The sequence below is a fragment of the Thamnophis elegans genome, chromosome 12 (assembly GCF_009769535.1).
Source record: "Thamnophis elegans isolate rThaEle1 chromosome 12, rThaEle1.pri, whole genome shotgun sequence".
Classification (NCBI taxonomy): Eukaryota; Metazoa; Chordata; class Lepidosauria; order Squamata; family Colubridae; genus Thamnophis; species Thamnophis elegans.
In genome coordinates, this window is record NC_045552.1 from 60473142 (window position 1) to 60497660 (window position 24519).

A 24519-nucleotide genomic window follows, 5' to 3' on the forward strand; every position below is an offset into this window, starting at 1 on the left:
CTCTCTTCTCTCTCTCTTCTCTCTCTCGTACTGCAGTTCACAGATGCCCACTTAATGATGCCACTAAACAATGAGGCAATTATATTGGCTGGAAAGGAGCCACAGTTAAAATAGCACAGTTCCAAATTACAATGTAAAAATAGCCCAAGATTGGCAGCTCAGAGAAATAAGGCGCCTAAATCACTGAGGCCTGGACCACCCTGGTTAGCACCTTGGTGAGGAGGAAGGAGGCCTTATGGGTGGTTCCCTCACTTGAAGGAGCAGATCCAGGAACAAAGACAAGGGTTGAAGCTTCAACCACATAACCTCAACCTCGGAACATCCCAGAAAGGTGGCGCCACTATCAGGCAGGAAAGCAATTCACCCAATGGCACCAACCTCCAAGGTCGAAAGAGCTTGGCCACCCCCCAAATTCTCCTCAATACTTGCCATCCTTTCTTTCTCATTAACCAGACCAGCAGAGGCTGACGAGACGTGAGGAAGAGTTTTCTGCTGTTTCTGCGGGAAACCTTCGGCCTGAAGCAGGGCTGAAATTGCCCCAACCGGTAGGAAAAAGGAAAAGTTCCGGCGACCAGCTGGGTGACGATCAGCTCTACCTGACTGTCTGTGAGGTTCCCGCTTGTTGCAGGGGACATTTTGTGTGAAGTCCAGCTGCTTTTACATTGTGTGTGAGTCAGTTGTGCAGCTTTTGTGTTATTTTTGTGTAAAGTGTGATAGTTGGTTTTTGAGCTCTCTGTGACTCTGTGAGGTTCCCGCTTGTTGCAGGGGACATTTTGTGTGAAGTCCAGCTGCTTTTACATTGTGCGTGAGTCAGTTGTGTAGCCACACCCATCCGGTCACATGACCGCCCAGCCACGCCCACGGGGCCAGTAGGGAAAGTTTTTGAACTTCACCGGGGGCCTCAGGGTCACAAATGGGAGAAATAAAACGTATCCCTGGTATCCCCCTTCCCGGCCCTGCCTCATCAGCCTTGCTTCAATTGCTCATTCAGATTCGTGGTCTCAGACCTACCTCTGGCTTTATTCTTTACGGACACACTTCTGAAACATTTGAAATTGCCTGCGTTATTCTGGGCCCTGGACGATCTCCGTGGCTTTCTCTTCTCTGCAGTACATTTCGTGCCCCCTAACCATGGTTTATGTTTTGGTGGCGCTGGCTGAATGGACATTTGGTCTGGGTAGATGGAGTAGCAATCGCTGAAGTTCCTATCTGTGTAGAATGGAAACGCCACCAACTGCTAGGAAACACAGCTCGCTTATTACGATTTGATGATAATCTGGACTGAACTGCTTCCCTTTTATGTCCGACGACTTCCCAAAAGAGTCAGATATATTGGCAAAAAGACTGAGATCCGTTTTCTAGAAGTATTCAAGAAAGCAACACAAAATGGCCCTTAAGCCAAGAAGCAAAGCGGCGAGTTCTTCGGTGGAGATACAAACATTTAGAATTACTAACTGTTTGCATGTAATATTTTCCTTGCAATTTATACCTTTTCTGCTGCTCGCAAATCAACCAACCTAGGATTGGAACAAACCCCAGATAACCGTGTGGAATTCTGCACTTAAATATCTCCCTGGACAAAGCATATAAATTCATTGCCGAGACCTTTAAATCTTCAAGGATATTGTACAAAGTAAAAGCCCATTATGGTATAATTTCTTATAAAGTTTAAAAAATCCTGAAGCCCTCTTTTGAAAAGGACATGCTTTCTAAAGATTGCGCTTACTTTTGGATTTTAAAACAAGGGGGCCAGAAGGTAACAGTGGAAAATAAAAAGCAAGGAACCGCTCGTTAGATTAATCCTAACATCAGTTTCAATTAACATACCAATACCACGAAGAATCATGAATGAACACATAATACACCAAATATGTAGAATAGAATGCATAGAATACGGAACACAGAAAATTCTTTCATAGTAAAGGTAATCCTTGGTTTATGACCATTACTGTTGGAATTCAGAATTTCCATCGCAAAGCAAAGAGGTTGATCAGTGAGTCAGACCTGATTCTACAACATTTTTTTGCCATGTTTTTAAGCAAATCAGTGCAGTTCAGTGAATCCCATGATTATTCATTGAAATCAGCTTCCCAAATCAGCTGATTTGGCTTGTCAGAAGCCATCTGGAAGGTTGCAAATGGGGATCAAGTGATCCCAGGAATCTCCTTCCATGTCTATTGCCAAGCGTCCAAATTTTGATCGCAGGAGCTTGGAGATGTTGTGATAGTCATAAGTGTGAGGAACAACCATAAGTTCCTTTTCTTTAGTTCTAGTGTAACTCGGAACGGTCAGGAAACATATGGCTATAACTCAAGGACTATCTCTATAGAACAACTGGCTTCTTTTGATCTCAGGCCTGAAACCACCGACGCTACGGAACTTATCCCAAGTCACAAGATTTCAACCTTCACTAAATTGCACCACTCAACAGAACCAACCAAACAGAAGCCACTCATCCTCCAAAAGAATCCAATCGTTTCCAAAGATTATTGGAAATAAACGTCTGAATTCACTTACCTGAATTTCTCTTGGATACCAGCTTCATGCTTCTGCAGAGGACCACAAAAACTGCAAAGGCCAAGAGACGAGCAGGCTTCATCTTCTACTCCCTTTGGCAGCTGAAATGCATACAGATGTTGTTAAGTCCTAACCCAACTCTCCCCCAGATGTGTATTTCTGCACGTTATTCACTTTCGAGCCTCCCTGCAAACCCTTTGTGGTGCAACGGCTTTAACAGGACTCGGGGAGTCCAAATATTTACATTCCAGAACATTCCTGTCCCTGGCAATGGAAGGGGATGCTACTAAGCTCAGGGTTGGACGGGCGGCTCCTTGGTGCTCTCTGAGCTGGGTGGTTTTCTTGCAGACCCAACTAGGTGACATCGTCCATGGGAGGAGGAGGAGGAGGAGGAGGAGGAGGAGGAGGATGAATGTGAGGTCCTTGGTGCTCTCTGAGCTTGGTGGTTTCCGTGCAGGCCTTTCATGACCCAGGTAGGTAACACCATCAGTGGGGGGGGGGGAGAGGAGGGGGGGAGGAGGAGACTGTGAGGTCCTTGGTGCTCTCTGAGCTTGGTGGTTTTCTTGCAGCCGTTTCATGACCCAACTAGATAACATCATCAGTGCCAGGTTAGGAAACCACACGATGCCTCCGTAAAGTCTTCAGAAGTCAAACTCGACTTTAGTGCAAAGAGAACAAAGGGAAAGAAGAGGACGGAATAGCATGTCACGAAAGCTATTCAACAACAGATAATGAAGACATTAATATGCCAGGAAGAGTTTCTTAACCTTTTTTTTTTTTTTTTGAAGATTCAAATCCCAGCTCAAGTGGGGCCACCTTGACAAGAGGGGAAAGTGAGGTTTTTTTTTTAAAAAAACAGACAGATAAAGTAATTGAACTAAATCTTCTAACAGATAATTGTGATTATGAAGTTACGCTGGATGATTTTCAAGTGGATCTCCACAAATTACTTTCCCCACTTCGCACTCTTCAGTCAAAAAGTAGTAACAGCTTCTGGTTCTGCGGTCTATTAATGCCTCTTCCTGGGTCCTCCCAACAGTTATATTTAAGTGGCAGAAAATGAAACTTTTTTTAATTAAAAAAAGCAATTTATTCCCACTATGGTTTAAGCATTATGGAAACCGTCTTTATTGTTTTCAGCCAGAAACATCATTTGATACATGGGTGGCAACCGCACCGCTCGTGGCTGAACAAGGGGAGAGCTCTGCTTACATTAGATCTTGATATCAAGCTAAATCCATGTTTCAAATTAACAGTTATCACTTCAATTTTGTAAAGGGGTTCACTAGCAAAGCCGTGAGTTCTGGAAACTCTGTACCCCCAAAAAATGCACCGTGTAAGGACTTCTTTGCAAAAAAACAAAGCATTGAAATTGTACTTTTTTTCTACCCAAGTTGGTCTAATGGGCGAAATGCACCTAGGACACAACCTTTGGTGCTAAGTTTAAAAAAAAAAATTCTTGTCCTTGAAGAAATGTTTAAAAATTAAAAACATCTTAGCTTGGAAGAAAGTTAAAAACAAAATATAAGAATGAGATTAAAAACAAAAACAGTGACTTGTTCGTCCATATTTATTTATTTTTATCCTGCCTTTATTCTTTTTACAAATACCTCAAGGGGGTGAACATACATTTTCCTCCTCCTCTTTTCCCCAACACAACAACCCTGTGAGGTTGGGTTGAGCTGAGAGAAAGGGACTAGCCCAAAGTCACCAAACTGGCTTTCATGACTAAAGTGGAACTAGAACTCACCACCTGTTGGAGATTGGACCAAAGTCACTCAGCTGACTTTCATGCCTAAGTCAGGACTAGAACTCACAGTCTCCTGGTGATTGACCCAAAATCACCTTGTGGAATTTCATGCCTAAAGCAGGACTAGAACTCCCAATCTCCTGGTGGCTGGCCCAAAATCACCCAGCTGGCATTCATGGTTAAGGGAGGACTAGAACTCCCAGTTTCCTAGTGATTGGCCCCAAATCACCTAGTGAGATTTCATGCCTAAGGCAGGACTAGAACTCCCAGTCTCCTGATGGCTGGCCCAAAATCACCCAGCCAGCCTTCATGGCTAAGGGAGGACTTGGACTCATAGCCTCTTGCCTTAACCACCAGACCAAACTGTCTCCATATCCATATTCCCTCAATTGATATTGTAGGATTAGAACAAGGGAACCAAAATTATCAATAAACAAAAATTGCTCTCCGAGAAGAGAGCTTACAATATTGACGGTTCTTTGTGTGTTAAAAAAAATAAATCAAGAGCACAACTAAGTTGAGATGGAAAAAGTGAAAATGCACACCTATTCCTCCCATGTTTGCATCTTTCAATGACTCTGAAGGATGGGGGAGCTGGGCCCTCTAAAAGGAAGTAGGACTTCACACAGTACAAGGTTCTAAATTGAAGTGCAAAACACCTTCAGGAACTTCCTCTCCATCTGGAGTCTCAGAATAACAAAGTTGGAAGGGACCTTGGAGGCCTTCTAGTCCAACCCCTTATTCAGCCAGGAAACCCTATCCCATTCCAAATGGTATAGACACAATTCAGAGCTGAAAAAGCTCCTTGGATGAGAAGCGAAACGTCTTCAGAGAAAAACCAGAAAGCCCAGTTGCCTCTTGAAAAAAAGCCCCTTTGGGACAGTCATGGCCTTGGATGACGGAGAATCTCCATAGACATTCCAGACAAATGGCTCCACCCACAACTTCTGGAGGGAAGTTGTTCCACCGATGAATGTTCTAACTATTCTAATCCATTGATCCAATTCTTCTAACCAACTCCATCTGCATATCTTCTCCATCTCAGCAGAAACCATGAGGTACCATCACGGACAGGGTGGGATTCAGCTGGTTCGGACCGGTTCGCCAAACCAGTTGTTGCGAGGACTGGCTGGCCCCACCCACCCTGCCCCACCCCTCCCAGGAGTCTCCACCCGGCCCATTCATCATGCCAGGTAAGGGCAGGGCCTGGGCGGAGGCTCTGAAAGGGTGGGAAACTGGCCTACCGGAAGTTCTGGAAGTCCAGAAACGGGCCCATTTCCAGCTTCCGGAGGGCCTCCGGAGCCCAGGGGAGATCATTTTTGCCCTCCTGGAGGCTCGCCAAAAGCCACTGGATTCTGGGGAGGGCGAAAATGCCACCCCCACCCCGCCATGGTGCAAGAGACTGAGTAGGCCACGCCCACCCATGGCCACACCCACCCAGCAGCTGGACAGAGAACCGGTTGCTAAAACTTTTCAATCCCAGCCCGGATGATGGGCCTGCAGAGGTCCTGCCTTTTCCTTGGGCCTTTTCTCCCTGGGCCTTTTCTCCTTTTGAAAACTTTGAAAAGAAAGAGGTTCTGGGGGTCCTACAAGGATGCACGAGGCCAGAGAGGGTGGCAGAATTTGGACTCATAATGTTATGTAGGTTCACATGTTGTCGTTTTAATTTCCTCCTGTGTGTCTTTTACTTCTGTGTTTTATTGCTCTGTGCTGGGAAGCAGCCGGGAATTGTGGCAGATAATGAATCTAATCAGAGAAAGAAATACATAAATGGTCTCTTCACCACAAGGTCTAATAACAACCAGGAATTTGGGAGGCTTAAAAGTTGACTAGACAAAATTGGCAAGTGTTGTGGCAGTCGGACGCCAGCCCCCTCAGCAGCCGAGTCGGAGGAGGAGGAGGAGGAAGAAGCGTGGGAGTCCAGGGCCAGCATCAAGGCAGCCTGAGAGCTCCGAGGGGGGGAAGAAGGGAATGGAGCTGGCAGAGAGAGCGGGGGGGGGGGGGCAGAGGCAGAGCCTGGTCCGTCCGTCAGCCCTCAGAGGGAGAGTCAAGAGCCCCCAGGTCTGGAGGTGGCTGATGAGGAAGAGGAGGAACAGCCGGGTCCAATGCCTGATGCACGGATGCGCAGAAGGCAGAGAGGAGAGGAGAGCAGTGGAAATCTATGGGCCGGTCCTTGGGACGGAAGAGCCACTGCTGCTGGAGAAGCCCCACCCGAGCTCTGGGGATCAAAGGCAGCGGGAGGAGGTGGACAGATGTGGCAGAGAACCACTCATCTCCTTGCCGGACGGACTTGTGAGCCTGCTGGAGAATTTATTTTGCTGGGGCTGCCGGCGCTCCTTTCTTTGGGTTCACCTCAGAGGGTCTGTGGTGTTTGGGGAGCTGAGTCAAAAGAGAAGGGCGTGAGATGGGGCTAACTCGCTTGACAAATGTCTCGCTTAGGCACAGAAACGCTGGGCTGAATGACAGCCGTAAACCGAGAACTCCCTGTGCGCCACTGAAGATCAGCTGCTAGAGGTTTTTTTTAAAAAAAATGGGAAGATCTGCCTATTTGGTCTCTCTGGATATGGGTGGTCCCTGGCTGCCTCCCCTCACTCGCATTGTCCTATAACTTGTAGGATGATTTGCCAAGACAAAGCAATTAAACCTCCGTTTAATCTCGCCCTAATAAAGCGATACGTTCATCTGATTCAGATACGATAAGGAAGGGGGTGACCGGGGGGGGGGGGGGGGATGAAAGTTTAATTTCAGTTCAGCCTCCCTGGATTTTCTTTGAAAATGGCAGCTGTTAAACTGCAAAAAAAAATAAAAAATGTAGAGCAGGATTTGAATACAGATCTGTATATAGAGATAAGTTTTCCGTCTTTGACACATAATCCTAAAAAGAGCTATGCCGCCTGAAGACAAGAAAGGAGGAAGGCGGGGGGGGGGGGGGAGCTACCATACATATAAAGGCTCCTCACACAATTCCCTTTCAAGGTCTTTTTTTTAAACCTTATTCTCACTTTCTGCGTTATTCAATTTTGTTTCTAAAATTGGCACCGTGTCTTTTCAAAGCCAACTTTTCCAAGGGGTTAAATACAGGGACTAAATCTGAAGTTCAGGTGATCCTCGATTTACAACAGTTCGCTTAGTGACCATTTGAAGTTACGATGGCACTGAAAAAGGGGAGTTATGACCATTTTTCACCCTTGCGACCATTTGTGGCATCTCCATGATCACAAGATCAGCATTGAAAGGCTTGGAATCTGACTCGCATTTATGACCATGGCGGTGTCCGGGGTGCGTGTGTCACGTGATCCCCTCTTTACGACCTTCTGACAAGTGAACTTAAGGGAGAAATCAGATTCACTTAACAACCGTGTTCCGGATGTAACGACTGTGGTGTTTTGCCGGCAAGAAAGGTCGTAATGAGGGGGGCAAACTTCACTTGGCAAATGTATCCCTTAACAACAGAAATTCTGGGCTCCGTTGTGGTAGTCGAGGACTGCCTGCATTTAACAGAACCCCAGAGCATCCCTGAAGCACAAAAACAAAACATTCTTTCTTTGCCTCCACGTAAAACACGCAAGGATTATCACCCACCTTCAGGATAAGAAGCAACGGATGGAAACTAATCAAGGAGAGAAGCAACCTAGAACTAAGGAGAAATTTCCTGACAGTGAGAACAATTAATCAGTGGAACAGAAGTTGCCTCCAGAAGTTGTGAATGCTCCAACACGGGAAGTTTTTAAGAAGATGTTGGACATCCATTTCTCTGAAGTGGGGTAGGTTTTCCCGACTGAGCAGGGGGTTGGACTAGAGGACCTCCAAGGTCCCTTCCAACTCTGTTATTCTATTCTATTTACTATTCCCTTTTCCAGGGATACTTTCAATCTCTTTTAAATAGAATGGAAGGTTGGAGACATTTTTCTCCAATTTCCCTGCAGCAAACCAGAAGTTAAACTAACTCAGAATGAGGTGAGGGATTTTTACACAAACGTCTTCATCTTTTGAATAGGGGGAGGGGGGAAAAAACCAGAAACCATCGTAAACTCTATCAATTTTAAGGCTGGAGGCAGCGTGGTGGTTTTATTTCTAATGACCGGTTTTCGCAACAGATGCAATAAGGATGCCACGATGTTGACAGAAATGGAAAGTTGGTTTTTGGAATGAATTAACACACAGACACCCCCGGGGCCTTTTCCCTTTCGTACAGGCTTGACATTTAAGCATATCTGTTATAATAATTTGGGTTGCACCTTAGCAACCCTGACACATACCTGTAATTAAAGCTGTGCATTTTAATGAGACAGGGATTAATTGATTGAAGATAACAGATTTTCACTCTCTGTTTGCTGTCGTTAAGGAAACCTTCCTCCCCACCCCCACCCCCCAAAAAACCCCAAACTAGGATTGTCTACATGGCAACAGAGTCAGAGCTAAGGACCTGGCATAGGGCTTCAAGCGGAAATCCAGTTCCATTAAATGCAATCAAAGCTTTTCCATTAAACCACGATGACAGGCTCCGTTTGACAGTGAGAACTGAATCAAATGCAACAGTGAAGCTAGTTTATCCCACCTCCTCAACGCGGCAGCTCATTATAAAAATACCTGATATTGTTAGTGCCAACTCAAACCTTACGGAGATCTCTTGATCTCACACAATGAAAATGCTCAGAAGGAAGGCCGGAACTTTGGACTTCTCTAGACTCAGAGAAGGAAGGACAACAGGAAGAGATCGCTGTGACCCACCAGCAGCCAGCGGAGCAGGCAGCTGATTCGGACAGTGGGGAGGGTTGGGGAGGAGCATGGGCCAGTCCTGGAGTCTGGGGAAGGCTCGGATGATGAGGGCTCTGCGTCGGAGGCAGAGAGGGGGCCAGAGCCGTCTGACAGTTATCAGCTGCCTTCGGAGCTAGCTAGCAGTGAGGCAGAGGAACAGCTGGAGCCTGTTCCCAGTGTGCGCGTATGCAGAGTTCCCAGACAAAGGGAACAGCTAAAGAACGGGTTGACCTGGGAGTAAGGCCACAGGGGGATGATGAACGGCCCCACCCAGAAGAAATAAAAGAGGAGCTAAAGGAGAGTGGGCTTTTGCGGGAAACAATTCGTTTGTTCATTCGTTCGTTCGTTCGATTCATTTCAGGAGTGTGAAGATCTGTCCGTGAATCTCGGGGACTCTGTGCCAAGTCTTGCACTGCCTTGCGCTTGAAAAAATATTTTCATGGCAGCTTTCCAAGATAGATAAGGTCTGTAGTCAGAAATATTCCTTTGAAGGAGGGTTTGCCAGGCTTTTGTCAGAACAAAGATGGGGGAAGGAACAAAAAATAAAATAAAATTACAGCTATCCAGCGATTATGTCCAGGGAGATTCTCAGTCATCCAATGTCACAGTTGCCACGTGGTTTCCTTTTTTTTTTGAGAGGCAACTGAACTTTCTGGTTTTTCTTTGAAGAGGTTTTGCTTCTCATCTCAGAATTTTCTTCGGCTTCTCTCAGAGCCGAAGAAGCTTCTTGGGTGAGAAGTGAAACGTCTTCAAAGGAAAACCAGAAAGTCCGGTTGCCACTTGAAAAATAAATAAATCACTGGGATATCCAAGGATTATGCCTTAGAAAGGTAGGACTCCTGCATTATCAAAGTTTGCATAAGCCCGTTTGGTTTAAAGGAGTTGTGTGAACCTACCGCTAAGATGAAAATAAACAACTCTATAGAAGAGAATATTTGTAATCCAGAATTGAACTGGGGAGTCCATGGTGCTTCCTGAACTTGATTGGAACAATCAAGCTTAAAAGATTGTCACTCAGGGTTGAACTGTGGGGGTCCCCGATGCTCTCTGATCTTGGTGGTTTTCTTGCAGACGTTTCGTGACCCAACTAGGTAACAGCATCAGTGCTAGAAGGAAGTGGGTCTGTGGCATAGAAGAGGAGGAGGAGGAGGACTATGGGGTCCTTGGTGCTCTCTCAGCTTGATGGTTTAATTGCAGACGTTTCATGACCCAACTACGTAACATCATCAGTGCTGGAAGAGTCTCTAAATGAATTGTGGGAAATCAAGGTCTACGTGTAGTTTGAGCTCTTGGTTTGCCCTCCCTGACATCCGTTCCACATCCCGTGTGGGGTATTTAAGATGCAGGTGTGAAGTCAGCCCAGCCTCTCCACCACGCAATTATTTAAGAAGACGTAGGAGGCACATTCTCTTTTTCATCTCGCACAGAAGCCTTTGGACGGCTATAAATATTTGAAGTCAATCCATAACATCCCAACTCCCAAGGGGGCTCCGTCAGAGGAGAAGATCGTGTCGGCCAGAAGCAACAAATGGCGCCTGGCCAGTTATGGAATCCATGATGCAAAATAATAATAATAATAATAATAATAATAATAATAATAATAATAATAATAAAAGTTATTCCAGTTTGCCAGGATTGCTGCTTTTCTTTCTAATAATACAGGGTTTGGGGTTTTATGGCTGAATCCAATGATGGCTGGCAGATCGTTCCAAAACAAAACGAAAACCAAAGAGGCCCAGTTTAACTCACTTAAACAAGTGACTTGCTTAACAACAGAAAGTTTGGTCCTAAGTTTTATGATAAAAAGACTATATATCTGGTTTTACATATACTAACCGCAGCCAGAATTTTGTTTGTGCAGCAATGGAAAAAGGATGAGATTCCGTCAGATGAGAATGTCATTAAGAACATATTAGAACGTGCAGAAATGGGCAGATTAACACTCACTTTTAAGGATAAAGAAGAAACTGAATATTTTTTTTTGATATGGGATGTATTTTATCAATGGCTAGAAAACAGAAGCAGAAGTCAGAAAGGAGGAGACATAAAAAGGGGAAATATTAATGTGGATAGTTGTTAGATAGAAGATATTAAGTATTATTGTTATTATATTATCAATATTATTGTGAGGAATACTACAACAAATATGTGGGTTATGATTGTTTTTTTAAAAAAAAACTGTACCCAGATCAAACAATGTTCGATGGAAATTGAAAATTATATGAATAAAATAAACATGGAAAAATAAGAAAGGTTGGTACTAGATTGAGGAGCATCTGCATAGAGCTAACTATCCTGCCACAAGCCTGATTCGGGGATATTTTGATGCCTCCTCTTCACCTCTACTCTCAACCAAACAAAGAATTCCATGAAAATAATGACCATTTTGGTCTTGTTATTTGGGCATCAGGAACTAAGTCATCTCACGTTGTTGAACTGTAATCCTTGGTTTTATCCAAGATTTTTCCATTTGGAGTAAAGGAAACTGGAAGGAGTCCGGTTCTAATTTATTTACAATTTGGAGGAAGGAAGGAAGGAAGCCACGTATAAGGTCACCGCACAGGGTCCTTGCTGCTCTCCTCCGAGCTTGGTGGTTTCCCTTGCAGACGTCTCATTACCAAACTAGGCAACATCATCAGTGCTAGAAGGGAGTGGGGTTCGCTCTCTGTTTATATATCCTGCCAGTGTTCCTGAGAGTGTTTTTGGTGGGTTTTTTTTTTTTTTAAATTAGGCTGTGTATCCTGTTTGTTTGATTGTTTGTCTGAGTTGGTAGTTCCTCTACTGGGGGCGTTGTTCACTGCCTGATTGTAGGTCTAGTGTTAATCCTGGTGTTAATCTTTGCTGATCTGAGTGTTGATTACTGACAAGGAGGTGTTTTGTTCTCCTCCTTTGTTGTGTGGGCCACATCTCCCTTCGACAAACCTTCAAAGCCTTTCCTCTAGACAGAGCAAACCCCGCTCCCTTCTGACACTGACGACATCACCTAGATAGGCAATGAAACGTCTGCAAGAAAACCACCAAGTTCAGAGGGCACCAAGGAATCCTCCTCCTCCTCCTCCTCCTCCTCCTCCTCCTCCTCATCTCCTTTTCATCCACTCCACAAACCCCATTCCTTTTGTAACCCTGATGGTGTAACCTAGTTGGGTAATGAAAAGTCACTAAGCTCAGAGAACACCCCAAAAACCACACAGTTCCATCCCCGGGTTCAAATATTCCCATCCATCACTAAGTCACTGCTTTATATCTTACAAAAATAATAATGCACGCATGCCATCCATCCTCCAACAGGGCTCTCCCCGGAAAGGGCTGCTGGATGGATAACAGTTTAAACAGTTTAAACTGACCTCTTAAGCAAGCCCCACTCCTTGACTGAGGAAAGAATTATCCATGCAAAGGTAGAAACCCAAATATTTTTCATTCCCTCTCTCCCCCCTTCGACACAGTAGTTCTAAGGGAGGAGAGACGGCAAGCGATCCCTTCCCTGAGTCAAATCTGAAGATCACAGATCTTACACAGATACGCTAGAAAGAAATTGGAATAGCCAGGCTGTTCTCATCTACAGGAAAGAGTCTGCCGGAGGCTGACCTTCTCCAAGAGCTCTTGATGATGATGATGATGATGATGATGATGATGATGATGATGATTTTATTTCTGTAAACGTGCCCTCTTTCCTCAAAATGCAACTACCTCTTTCACATTTTCCAGCTATTAAATCGAGCTGCTTGGAAATCACCGAGGAAAGTCCTGAGAAAAAACCAAGTCTTTTCCACAACGGATCCGATGCTTTTGAAAAGTCACGAGATCTCTAGATCAGGGGTCACCAACCTTTCGGACCTCAAGGACCACTAAATTCATAATTTTAAATCCTTTGGACCACTAGTTGGATCTGCCTAATGACTGGCTGGGTGGGCGTGGCAAGGTGGTCATGTGACTGGGTGGGCGTGGCCAACTCGATATCACTCACTTTGAGGGGCGCCTCGACGTCCTCTACTCGCCCCTCCCCACCCAGCCATTCCTCGCCTGCCCACCCAGGCTCCTGAGGGCGCCAACAGGAGGCAGTTGCTGGAGCTAAGCAGCCACCAGGAAAAAGAGTTGGCAAAACAGCCCCGTTCAAATTGGATCTGGACGAGAAGGAGGCTCAGCAGAAGCACCTCACTGAGGACTAGGAGCATAGGCTTTCCAAGCAGAGGGAAGACCTGTGGGAGTGCAAGGCCAGGTACCTGGAGGCTCAGCGGGCTGAGATGGTCAGCCAGTTCCAGGCCATGATGCCGTCCCACTGGAACGAGGCCCTCCGGCTCTTTGCCACCAGCGGCTCTTCCCTCCAGCCTTCGCCCAAAGCCCCCCACCAGGAGGCTGAAGCAGACCCCCAAGTCAGAATTTCTGCCCCCCTCCGACCCCCACAAAAAGGCCCCCAAAAGAGGAGACTCTCTGCAGCAACACAAGCGTTACATTGCACGTATCCATCCCAGGGAGTGTAGTTTGAGGACCCCCGATTTAGTGCAATATTAAAAAATGCAAATAATTGTTCTGCGGAACACCAAACTTTTCTCCCGGACCCCCAGTTGGTTTCCGCTGCTCTCCTTTCTTACTTTGGTGATGGGACATGAAACGGATCTTCCTTCTTTGCTTCCCAAATCTGTTGGCTGTACCTCAAAAAAGGAGGATTACTTCCTCTTCCTTTTGCATGTCCTCTCTCGGAGCTGCATGTTCTACATGTCACATTGCGGACTTCACAACGCAAGCTCCCTTCTTAAGAAACAGGGGGAAATGCTTATCTGCAGGGAGAGCCAGCCGGATGATCAAAGCGGGGGAAAGTGAGAACGTCTTTGAAGGAAACAATGATCCACTTGGCTCCCTCCCAAGCAGGGAGCTCTCCCGGACGGAGAGATAAATTAGAATCCCATTCGGAAATAATTCCCTGTACCACACGGGTTCTCGGGGTTAATTAGAAGATGCTCGAAGGCACGGTGACTTAGAGACTGAATGCAACATCTGGCAGCTGTTCATAGGCCTGTAGACCATGTTTAGGGACTACTGTAGCAGCCTTCCTTTGCATGCCTTGATCCGGACTGATCAAGCAATCCAGGGGTGGGGACTTGGCATTATCTCTGGGTTGCTACTCAGAGCGTTGAGGCTGAAACACGTGAAGCATGGTTGCAGGGATTGGGTACCTCTAAGAAAGAGAAGGACTAGGGGTGACATGACAGCAGTCTTCCGGTATCTGAGGGGCTGCCGCAAGGAAGAGAAAGTCAAACTATTCTCCAAAGCAACTGGAGGTAGGACAAGGAGCAACAGATGGAAACTCATCAAGGAGAGAAGCAACCTAGGAGGAATTTCCTAACAATCAACCTGTAGAATGACTTCCCTTCGGAAGTTGTGGGTGCTCCAACATTGGTGGTTTTTAAGAAGCGATGGGACCGCCATTTGTCTGAAATGGTAAAGGGTCTCCTGCTTGAGCAGGGGGTTGGACTAGAAGACCTCCTAGGTCTCTTCCAACTCTGTTATTCTGGAAGATCCATGGTGGTGCAATGGTTATTATATGCGGTTATTGCAGGCTAACTCTGCAGACATTGCCAATAGTTCGATCCCCTCAATCCTGCTCAAGGTTGACTCAGACCTCCGTCCTTCGGAGATCAGTCAAATGAGGACCCAGATTGTTGGGGACAAGAGGCTGGCTGGGTATATTTCTTAGAGAGGGCTGCAAAGCACTATGAAGTGGCATATAAGTCTAGGTGCTATTGCTATCGCCCGCCCGCCCGCCCTCCCTCCCTCCCATCCATCCATCCATCCATCCATCCATCCATCCATCCATCCATCCATCCATCCATCCATCCATTAGAATGCAGTATTGCAGGCTAATTCAGTTCACTGCCAGCAGTTCAATCCTCACCAACTCAAGGTTGACTCAGCCTTCAGCCCTTCCGAGGTGAGTCAAATGAGGAGCCAGATTGTTGGGGTCAAGAGGCCGACTCTGCCAACCGCTTAGAGAGGGCTGGAAAGCCGGACACAAGTCCTATTGCTCTTCTGTTATGTCACATTCCTTTCATTCAGTCTAGGGCTGCAGGTTTCCTTTCTGCTTCCCCTCATCTGCCTTCGCTTTTCTGGAATCTTATGAGGTCAGCTTGAGAACTCCTTCGTTGATGCAGAAACATTGATCAGTTCAAGGGCCAACAAATATGCCTTGCAACAAACTTGTTAAGAGACCTAATTCTTGCTGGCTCGCTCAACTGTACCATCTCTGATTCCTCCCTCAGCAATGCAGGGGAAATCCGTTCCTTTACGATTCCTGATGTTTCGGCCAACCCATCAAGCCATTGTTTAAATATATGGGCGCCCCATTGGAGAAGCAGCCAAGTCAACAGTTGCTCTTGCCTGTCAACAGAAACAGAGGCTCTGCTTCAGAGAGTCTCAACTTTTGGACTTTCCCCGCAATCCTGTCTTGGCTTCCTCCCTTGCCCCACTGCGTGAAGGGGGCTACGTTGCCCTTGGGTAAGCGAAAGTCATGTGAAACCCAATACACCAGCTGTCCGTCTCCTCCTCGAAAACGGCCCGCTAGGATATTTATTGTATGGAAACCCGTAGGAAGATTAGCCTGTTCTGCTCTTAAAACGAAAATCCAAGCTGTCATTCTTGCATTCTCAGCTGCTTCGCGGAGTAGACAAGCTAGCCTTGCTGAAATTGAAAGCATGGCAGGCAATATCGGGAGGGCCAGAGTTCAGGAAATCAAAGTTATAGGCTTAAAAAAAAATCCCCAGGAATTTCCGGTTCTGCTTTGGATTGGTTGGTATGGGTTTTTTTTTGTTGTTGTTTTTTGGAAGGGACACATATTCTTTGCCAATGCAGCTGGAGAGGCTACTTTAGATATATATATATATGGAGCCATGATGCAACCATTTGTTAGGATTTGAGCTACAACTGACCGGGTTAGCAAAAGCCAGAAGCCAACATTCACAAACCGCCATGGCCGAGTTCACCTTCCCCAACGGAAACCAATTCACGCTAAATGCTTTATTGTAATTTGTTGAACAACCCCCCCCCCCCCACACACACACAGCAAGGCAGAATGCCTAATTTATGACTCAGAATGATTGGTTGATACAGTCTGCTAAACTGAAACCAAACCACCCAAATTGTAGGTAAATTCAAGATGTTGAATTCAGTGACTGAATATGCAACCAGTGATGTTTCTTCATTTAATAAACTCTCCCAACTCTCTCATGTTATCAAACATCCAGTGCATCCCACCCAGTCCCCTTTCTCACGTGATATTCTCTGAAACATTCCCATCAACCAACACCAGTCTTAAGAACTGAAGATCTGTAGCTCTGGAGGGCAGCAAGTTGTAGAAACGTTCTGGACATCATTGGTAAGTTACACCAGGGATCGCCAAACTTGGCAACTTTAAGACTTGTGGACTTCAACTCCCAGAATTCCTCAGCCAGCTCTGCTACACTGGCTGGAGAACTCTGAGAGATGAAGTTTGGAGATCCCTGAATTACAACAATGAAACTAAAGCATGGTGCTCCTGTTCCACCTGGGAAGAACCCAACCAAGTGTTCTTTGGTCATTCAAAGGGGAAAATATTGCAATATATTCAAAAATGTGCAATGCAAGATCTCTTCAGCTCCATCAACTAAAGCAACGGACGAAAGACAGGCAGACCAGACGCTGAATGGGAAATCCATTTCTGTTCCCCACAGCAATAGAGCATTTTCCAGTGCTCCTCTTAAGAGACGTTTTAGCATCCGCTAATGGTTTAGCCTCCTTCTATCTTTTTTAAAATATAAAACTTCGGGGAGGCTGCTGACTGCCCAGATTTATTACATTGCCATGGGATAGGATGAATGCTACATTCGTATTGAATTGTCCCCAGCAGGCGGCTAGTCCTGTAAGAAGGGGCAAAAGGGTTATAGGTAAAGGTTCCCCTTGCACATACGTGATAGTCGTTCCCGACTCTAGGGGGCGATGGTGCTCATCTCCGTTTCAAAGCCAAAGAGCCACTGCTGTCCGAAGACGTCTTCGTGGTCATGTGGCCGGCATGACTCAATGCCGAAGGCACACGGAACACCGTTCCCTTCCCACCAAAGGTGGTTCCTATTTTTCTACTTGCATTTTTTCCAACTGCTAGGTTGAAGAAGCTGGGACAAATAATGGAACTCACTCCTTTACGCGGGGCTAGGGATTTGAACCACCAAACTGCCGATCTTTCTGATTGACAAGCTCAGCATCTTAGCCACTGAGCCACCACGGCATAGAAACATTGGATTAGGGCGAGAGGCTTCCAAGGTGAAAGGCCTCGCATGGTGTAGAAGAAGCCTACTTCTCCAATAACAGAAGGCAAAACAGACTGGTACTCCACAAGCAACTCCATCAACAGACGCATTGACCTACAACTAACCTACAAACCCCACAGAAGCCAAATCAACAGCACGGCCAAGCAGAGATGGCACCAACTCTCAACCAACCCATGCGACACTGCCCCAACACAATTCACCTCCCAATGACCCTCCCCCGATGTGACCTCCTGAGCAAAAGACCCATCTGTTGACCCCCACTTGACATGACCCACAACTGACCCATTGCCAGACCCAGCACAAGACCCTCACCTGACATAATCCTTGACCTACAAGACCAATCACAAGACCCTCAGCTGACCCACCACAAGACCCATCACAAGAGCCCCACCTGACGGGACCCTCACCTGATATAACCTCCCCGTCACAAGACCTACCGACCACACCAAGCTCTTATCATCAGAAAAACGCCGACACTGCTATACCCTAAATTTTGCTGAAGATGTTACCTAACCTGGTAACAAAAGGTTTGGAAACCGACCCACATTTCGGGGAACGGACCTCCACCCTCAAAAAAAAAAAAAGACAACCACCTCTGGATGAAGAGGCATCACTTTTGAAAGCAGCCACCAAAGGCAACGTGGAAGAGGTTCACGTGAGGCCAACCACGATGGTCAGAAAATGAATCTAGGAGTAATCCTACGCAGGAAGTGGGTTGTGTTCCAATTTCCAAGTCACCCACCCAGGGATCAAGAGTGAAATCATGATTCAGCACCGCCAACAGCTCCGGATTCTCTCCGCTGTTTCAGATGAGAGCAAAACATCTGAGGGCAGATATGAACATCTGGATAATAAGAGCTATTCGGTAACGCAAAGCGAGAGGAAAGAGATCTTCTTCTTCTTCTGAAGCCTTCAAGGTGAGATTAGAGATGCTTTAATGACAGGCGTTCTACCTTTGAAGTTTTCCTCCATTGAGCAAGTTGACCTGGATGAAACCAAAGCTATAATGCCCGTCTCAACCCTGAAGCTGACCTGACCGGAGCCTCATTAGAAGCTTCAGTGTTGCCACATGGGAGCTGAGGGAGTGTGGGGGACTTGAGATAGCTGGGACTTGGTAGCCAAAATAAAACACTTTCGCTTGGGAACCAAGGACATTCTCACACATGGTTGGAGGAAGGAGGAAGGAGGATTTGATTGGACCATGTGACTGATTGTTTGGGGATGGGGGGGGGGCTTCTACTTTTAATTAGGTGAAAATTGAGGGAACCTTCAGAGTTGGTTTTCACCAGATCTGTGCCAATATGATATATCCAATAAAGCTGTTTTTTGAGGAATCTACCCGCCTTAGAGTCTTGCTTGCTATGAGTCTATAATTTGAAACCCTGACAGCCCATTTCCAATGATTACAAAATAAGCATCATTTCTGTTGGACCATCAGTGCAGATAATCACCAAAAAAGAATAAAAAAAACCATGGACCCCAGAACAGGTTGACTTACAACGGTTCACTTAGTGACCATCCAAAGTTACAATGGCAACGGAAAAAGGGACTTACAATTATTTTTCACACATGACCTTCGTAGCAACCCCGACATCGTGTGATCAAATTCAGATGCTTTAAACCGGTTCATACTTACGACCGTTGTTGTGTCCCGGGATCACATGATCCCCTTTTGCAAGCAAAGTCAATGGGGAAGCCGGATTGACTCAACCACCCTGCTAACTAACCTATCCACTGCTGCGATTCGCTTAACAATGGCGGCGAGGAAGTTCATGAGAAAAGGGGCAAAACTGCCTGAACAAATGTCTGCTCAATAACAGTTAGGCTCACTTGTGGCCATAAGTCGAGGACCAGCTGGAGTTCCTATTCCATGCTTAAGCTCTGTTTCATCCGTGGGTTCCATAAAACATTTATGGGAAGAGCTTGAAGGAAAACAGAGAAGTGGCATTCAAAAATCCCCATCAAGTGATGGTCTGTTTCTCCGAAGGACCACAGAGTCGGCTGGGCTCACTCAGCCTCCTGAGCCACAAACTGTATTTTATAAGCTGCGATGCCCGGCTTCACATCAAATGTTACCTCAATCAAAAAGTTTATTGCAGCCAGGAGCCAACAAAAGTCCTTGTGAAACCTCAGAGCTTAGCGAAATGTGTCAATCCAACCAGTTGACACAGAGGCTTAAGATTTTCGAAAGAGCGAGGTTTTCATCTTTATAAAGTACCACGTTTTCACTTCTGGGGAAATGTGCAAGAAGAATAATTGAGCTTCCTTTTATTTATATATTATATATTTGTATTTGTATTTGTATTTGTATTGTGTGTGTGTGTGTGTGTGTGTGTGTGTGTGTGTGTATGTATGTATGTATGTATATATATATATATATATATATATATATATATATATATATATACACATACACACACACATACATACATACATACATACATACATATATATATAGGCAACAGTAAAAATATTGGGTTTCTGTCGTGATGGACTCTTGTGACGAGCCGAAGGACAGATGTTGGAAGCAGTTAGCTTCCTCCCATAATTGGGGCTTACCAGGGGTTGTAAAAAAAATCTAATAGATACCTTTCACCCTGGCTTCGCTGATAACGGATAAGAGCCTGTGGCCTAATGGCTAAGATCTCTGCCTAGTGTGCAATATAGCCCAGGTTCAAATCCCAGTAAGGGTATGGCTAGCTGATGAGAGCTAAATAGCTTGAAATAGATCTATACTAGTCTCCCTTTATTTATTTATCAGCACAAATAAAAAAAACACACACACACACACACACACACATATATATATATATATATATATATATATATATATATATATACATACATACATACATACATACATACATACATACATACATACATATATATATATATATATATATATATATATAATTTTTTGCCTCAGAGGATTCATCTCCTGTCACTCGGATCAAAATAAACCTATCTCCTGGTTGCTTCGCATAGCTACGCTCAACCTCACTCCTTTTTAGAAACATGGACTAAAAGAGAAGCTGATTGGAACCCAGCTTAAAAGAAAAGCTGCCAGCGACTCAGTGAAAAAGTATTGCTATTCTTTCCTTCCCTCCGGCTAAAACGCCTAATTGGAGATCTAAGTGGCTCCTTTGAGTCAATTAAGCTGATTTGAGTAAACAATGGTTTATAGCTCAGCAGAGGCTTCGACTTGCCACCAAGAAGAGTCTGTGGAGATTTCCCATCATCCGGGTTGTCCCAAAGGTGCTTTCTTCCAGGAGGCAACTGGACTTTCTGGGTTTTTTTTCCTTCTGAAGAGGTTCCGCTTCTTCATCCATGAAGCTTCTTCCGCTCTGACAGGAGAGTGGGGAATGGAGGGATGCATTCTGCACCGAGTATCAATCCTTCCATCCCCCACCATCCGGTCAGAGCTGAAGAAGCTTCTTGGATGAGAAGAGAAACGTCTTCAAGGAAAAAAAAACAAGAAAGTCCACTTGACTCCTGAAAAAAAGCCCTTTGGGACAACCGTGACCTGGATGACTGAGAATCTCTACAGACTTTTAGGTATACAATTCGGGATGGAGACCCTTGGAATGGCGTGGGAGGAGGAACGGATTTTCCAGAGGAACCAGGAGCACCACTCAGGTGACCCTGAGGACACAGATAAACCTCCAAGTGCTTCAAGGACCCTCTCAAAGGATGCAAAGGACCAGCTGTCTGCAAGAGTCTGCAGGAGTATCAATCCTTCCATCCCCCACCATCCAGCCAGAACTGAAGAAGCTTCTTGGAGGAGAAACGAAAGATCTTCAAAGAAGAAAGAAACAAAAAAGTCCAGTTGCCTTTTGAAAAACAAGCATCTTTGGGACTTATAGCCAAGAGGCTACCAATGAAGCCGCTTCCTGACCTTGGAAGGACAGGAATAAGATGGAGGCAATCCCTCAACTCAGCCTTCCTCTCATCTTCTCCAAGGATCCCCCTTCCAGAAGAGTGGCCTGATACAGCTTCAAGGATCCAGCTCAGGAAAGGCGATTCTAGAAGTGCCTGCAAGGTCAGCTCCCCCTGAGTCAAGCTTGGTCAAAATGCCCCCTTCATGGAGTTGGCCTCCAAATCTCTTTCCTGCTTATCTCTGAGCAATTCGTCTTCTTCCTTCATCAGTCTAATGGGCCACTTGATAGTCATCTCTTTTGTTTTAACTGATAGGAGCCAATTTGGGAGATCCTTGTCTGGAAAACAGGATCTGACTTCCATAAATAATTCCCCACAAAAAATCAAAACCTCTCTGTCCTTGGTGATCTTCAGAGACAGCTGGGATTTTAAGGGTTGACCCCACATCTTCCCCAGTTTGATCCCATGGGCCAGGGGTCAGCAACCCGCGGCTTTGGACCCACATGTGGCTCTTTCATCCCTCTGCTGCGGCTCCCTGTCGCTCAAAATATGCATCACAACTGCCAATGTGTGACACGCCCGGCACGCGATTTATTGAGCCCTTTGACCCCCAGTAGGCCAACCGGGATAAATCCCAGAAAAGAAAAGTTTCATAAGAAAACAGAATGTTTAATTCAACTCCATATACTAGTTTTGTGGCAGCTCAGGAAACAGTCAGGCACGGGAAGGGTTTTGTGGCTCCCGGTTTTTCCGTTCTGTGGGAAATGGGTCCAAATGGTTCCTAAACACTCAAAGGTTGCTCACCCCTGCCATGGACCCACTTCCCAGCTGACTTAATATGACCCAAAGAGATTTTTAAAGTCATATTTTGTGAATGTCTCTCATTCTCTCAACCACTCAACTACCACGTAGTTTAAGCCGGACAGATGTATTCCCAGGCATCTGATCGGATTCGTGCTTAGCCATAATGGAGTTTTGGCTCAGCCTAGCGTCTGAATTCAGCTTCACTCTGGCCTGTAAGCCACGATTTATAGCTTAGCCTCTGGCCCTAGGCAATCGTACTTCACACACAAACCACGATTAAAAAGATTGCTAACATATGAGGAATGGTTGCAGGATTTGGGTATGTCTAGTTTAATGAAAAGGAGGACTAAGGGCAACATAATAGCAGTGTTCCAATAGAAGAGGGGCTGTCACAATGGAGGGGGGGGGTCAACTTATTTTCCAAAGAACCAGAAGGCAGGACAAGAAGCAACAGAGAGAAACTGAGAGAAGAAATCGAGAACTAAGGAGAAATTTCCTGACCGTGAGAACAATTAAATGTGGAGCAGCTTGTCTCCAGGAATCCTGGGTGCCCAAAACCAGAGGGTTTAAGAAGAGTTTGGACAGCCATTTGTCTGGAACAATATAGGATTTCTTTGCTTGAACAGGGGGTCAGACTAGAAGATCTCCAGGGTCCCTTCCAACTCTGTTTATTCTTCCCACAACATGAGAATCTCCTAGCTTACACACCGATCAGAAACTACCGATGCATTTTGGCAGAGACCTTCATCCGGGGGGGGGGGGGTTTGCTACAGCCGCAGATGCTCGACCAGATGTCACAGATGCCGTGTCTCCCAGATGGACTGACAGCCAAAAGTTGGACTCTGTGTCTTTCAACGCACCAGCATTAGCCGCCAGGCAGGCACCTAATCAAAGCAGCTAAGTCCAGGCAGGAATCAACCACATGTCCAGATCTCCTGGGTGACAAATCCATCCACAAGGCCAGGGATGATCTTACTTCATCCCATTGTGGACAAACTTCCGTTTATCCTGGCTGTCGGTAATGCAGAACCGGGAGAGAAAGCGCCCCCCCCCCAAAGCAGCTTCAATCATTTCTATATCCTAAAGCGGGCCAAATGATTGGAGAGCAAAGGATCCCATCAGCAGCTGAAGGATCATCGGGAACAAAGTCTCTCAACAAATATATATATATATATATAAAATCTAGCAGGAGTGAAAGTCAAAAACCTCCAATATTTGCTTGCAGTGGTCAGAAGAAAGGGGGTAAAAATGAAAATACGGGTTTTCTGATTGCAAAGATTCCAGTTATGTGATCAAGGCATCGACATTTGACCAAGAGTTGACAGCAGTTAGTAAACACTGTTCAAAGGGACACAGGCTAAACATTTTTTTTTAATGGAGGAATACATCTAATTATTTCCTCGCCTAAACAACAGGTTTGAAATGTTCCCTTTTTTCCCCTTTTTTAAAAATTCTTTCACTTAAATCCTCACACACAATCTGCCAGCAGGAACGATTGGACGTAGGACATACAGCCGAAAGATATTTTAAACACAGAGAAAGGAGCACCGAGCAGAGGAAGAAGAGGAGGGGAAGCTGGTAATAATAATTTCATATCAGAATAATTGGGGGGCCTGGTACAAAATGCGAGAGGCGGGTTGAGCATCCGTAGCCCCCTCACGGTTTGCGACAGGGCTGAATTGAGAGACAAGACAGCAAGATGCCTGTTGTAAAGAAGCAGCCGCCGCCAGGCGTCTCAAGAGGAGAAGCCCAACTGTTGGCAGGGGCAACTTCTCATCCCTGCCTGAGCGATTTCTGCCTCTCCTAAGGCTGCTCCTATCCAGACTTTTAGCAGGTCAACTTCTTAAAGTCAAGTCTTTTTTCCAACCTTTTGTTCCTAACCGGCCGGACGGCGGGGCGATGGAACTACATCTTGGATACCGCCATTGTCCCTTTTCCAAACTCACGAAATCAGCCATCTCGACTTCCCAGCCCAGCCCCTCCCCAAAAAAGAGTAAGCCTTCCTTTGAAGCCACAATCCATGGGTCAGAAGGTGGGTTTCAACCACCACAAAAAGCCTTCTGTGCCTTCTCCACACACATTACGCCTGTTTCGGAGATAATTTTATATACTCCAGTTGAAATCCGTTGCACAGATCATTTTTTAAACACCGCCCCCCCCCCCCCCGTCCTTATGACACCGCCCCCCCCCTCCAATCTTGTGTTTTTTTAAAGGCAGTTACGGGTATAGGTTTGATTTACATCAAAAATTACTCACCCAGTTTTGCAAAGAGGGAAGGGTCTGTTTATTTGGCTGAAGGGAGATGTAGAACCCCCCCAACCTTTAAACTTGAAGAGCAATCTCAGGTCCTGCCTGGAGGTGGGAGGGAGGAGGGACTGCCCTTGGCACTGGAGAGGGGACACATCAAGGAAGGGTTTTGGCTGAAGAGATCAGCCACCTGCCTGGCCAGGCAAACCCAACACCCAAGCCGTCAAACGCGCCTTCACACGTGGGGCTTACTTGCAGCTGGAGCTCACAGGT

The 24519-nt window shown here is 45.8% G+C and overlaps 1 protein-coding gene across 1 annotated transcript in view; it reads right to left on the reverse strand.

Moving 5' to 3' along the window:
- Positions 1-24519, reverse strand: part of IL1RAPL2 (interleukin 1 receptor accessory protein like 2) — a 381614-nt gene that overhangs the window by 291358 nt on the left and 65737 nt on the right. Inside the window, exon 2 of the mRNA XM_032227415.1 lies at positions 2518-2618. Within this exon, the coding sequence (XP_032083306.1) occupies positions 2518-2599 (82 nt within the window). The 5' untranslated portion in view covers positions 2600-2618. The remainder of the gene's footprint in view (positions 1-2517; positions 2619-24519) is intronic.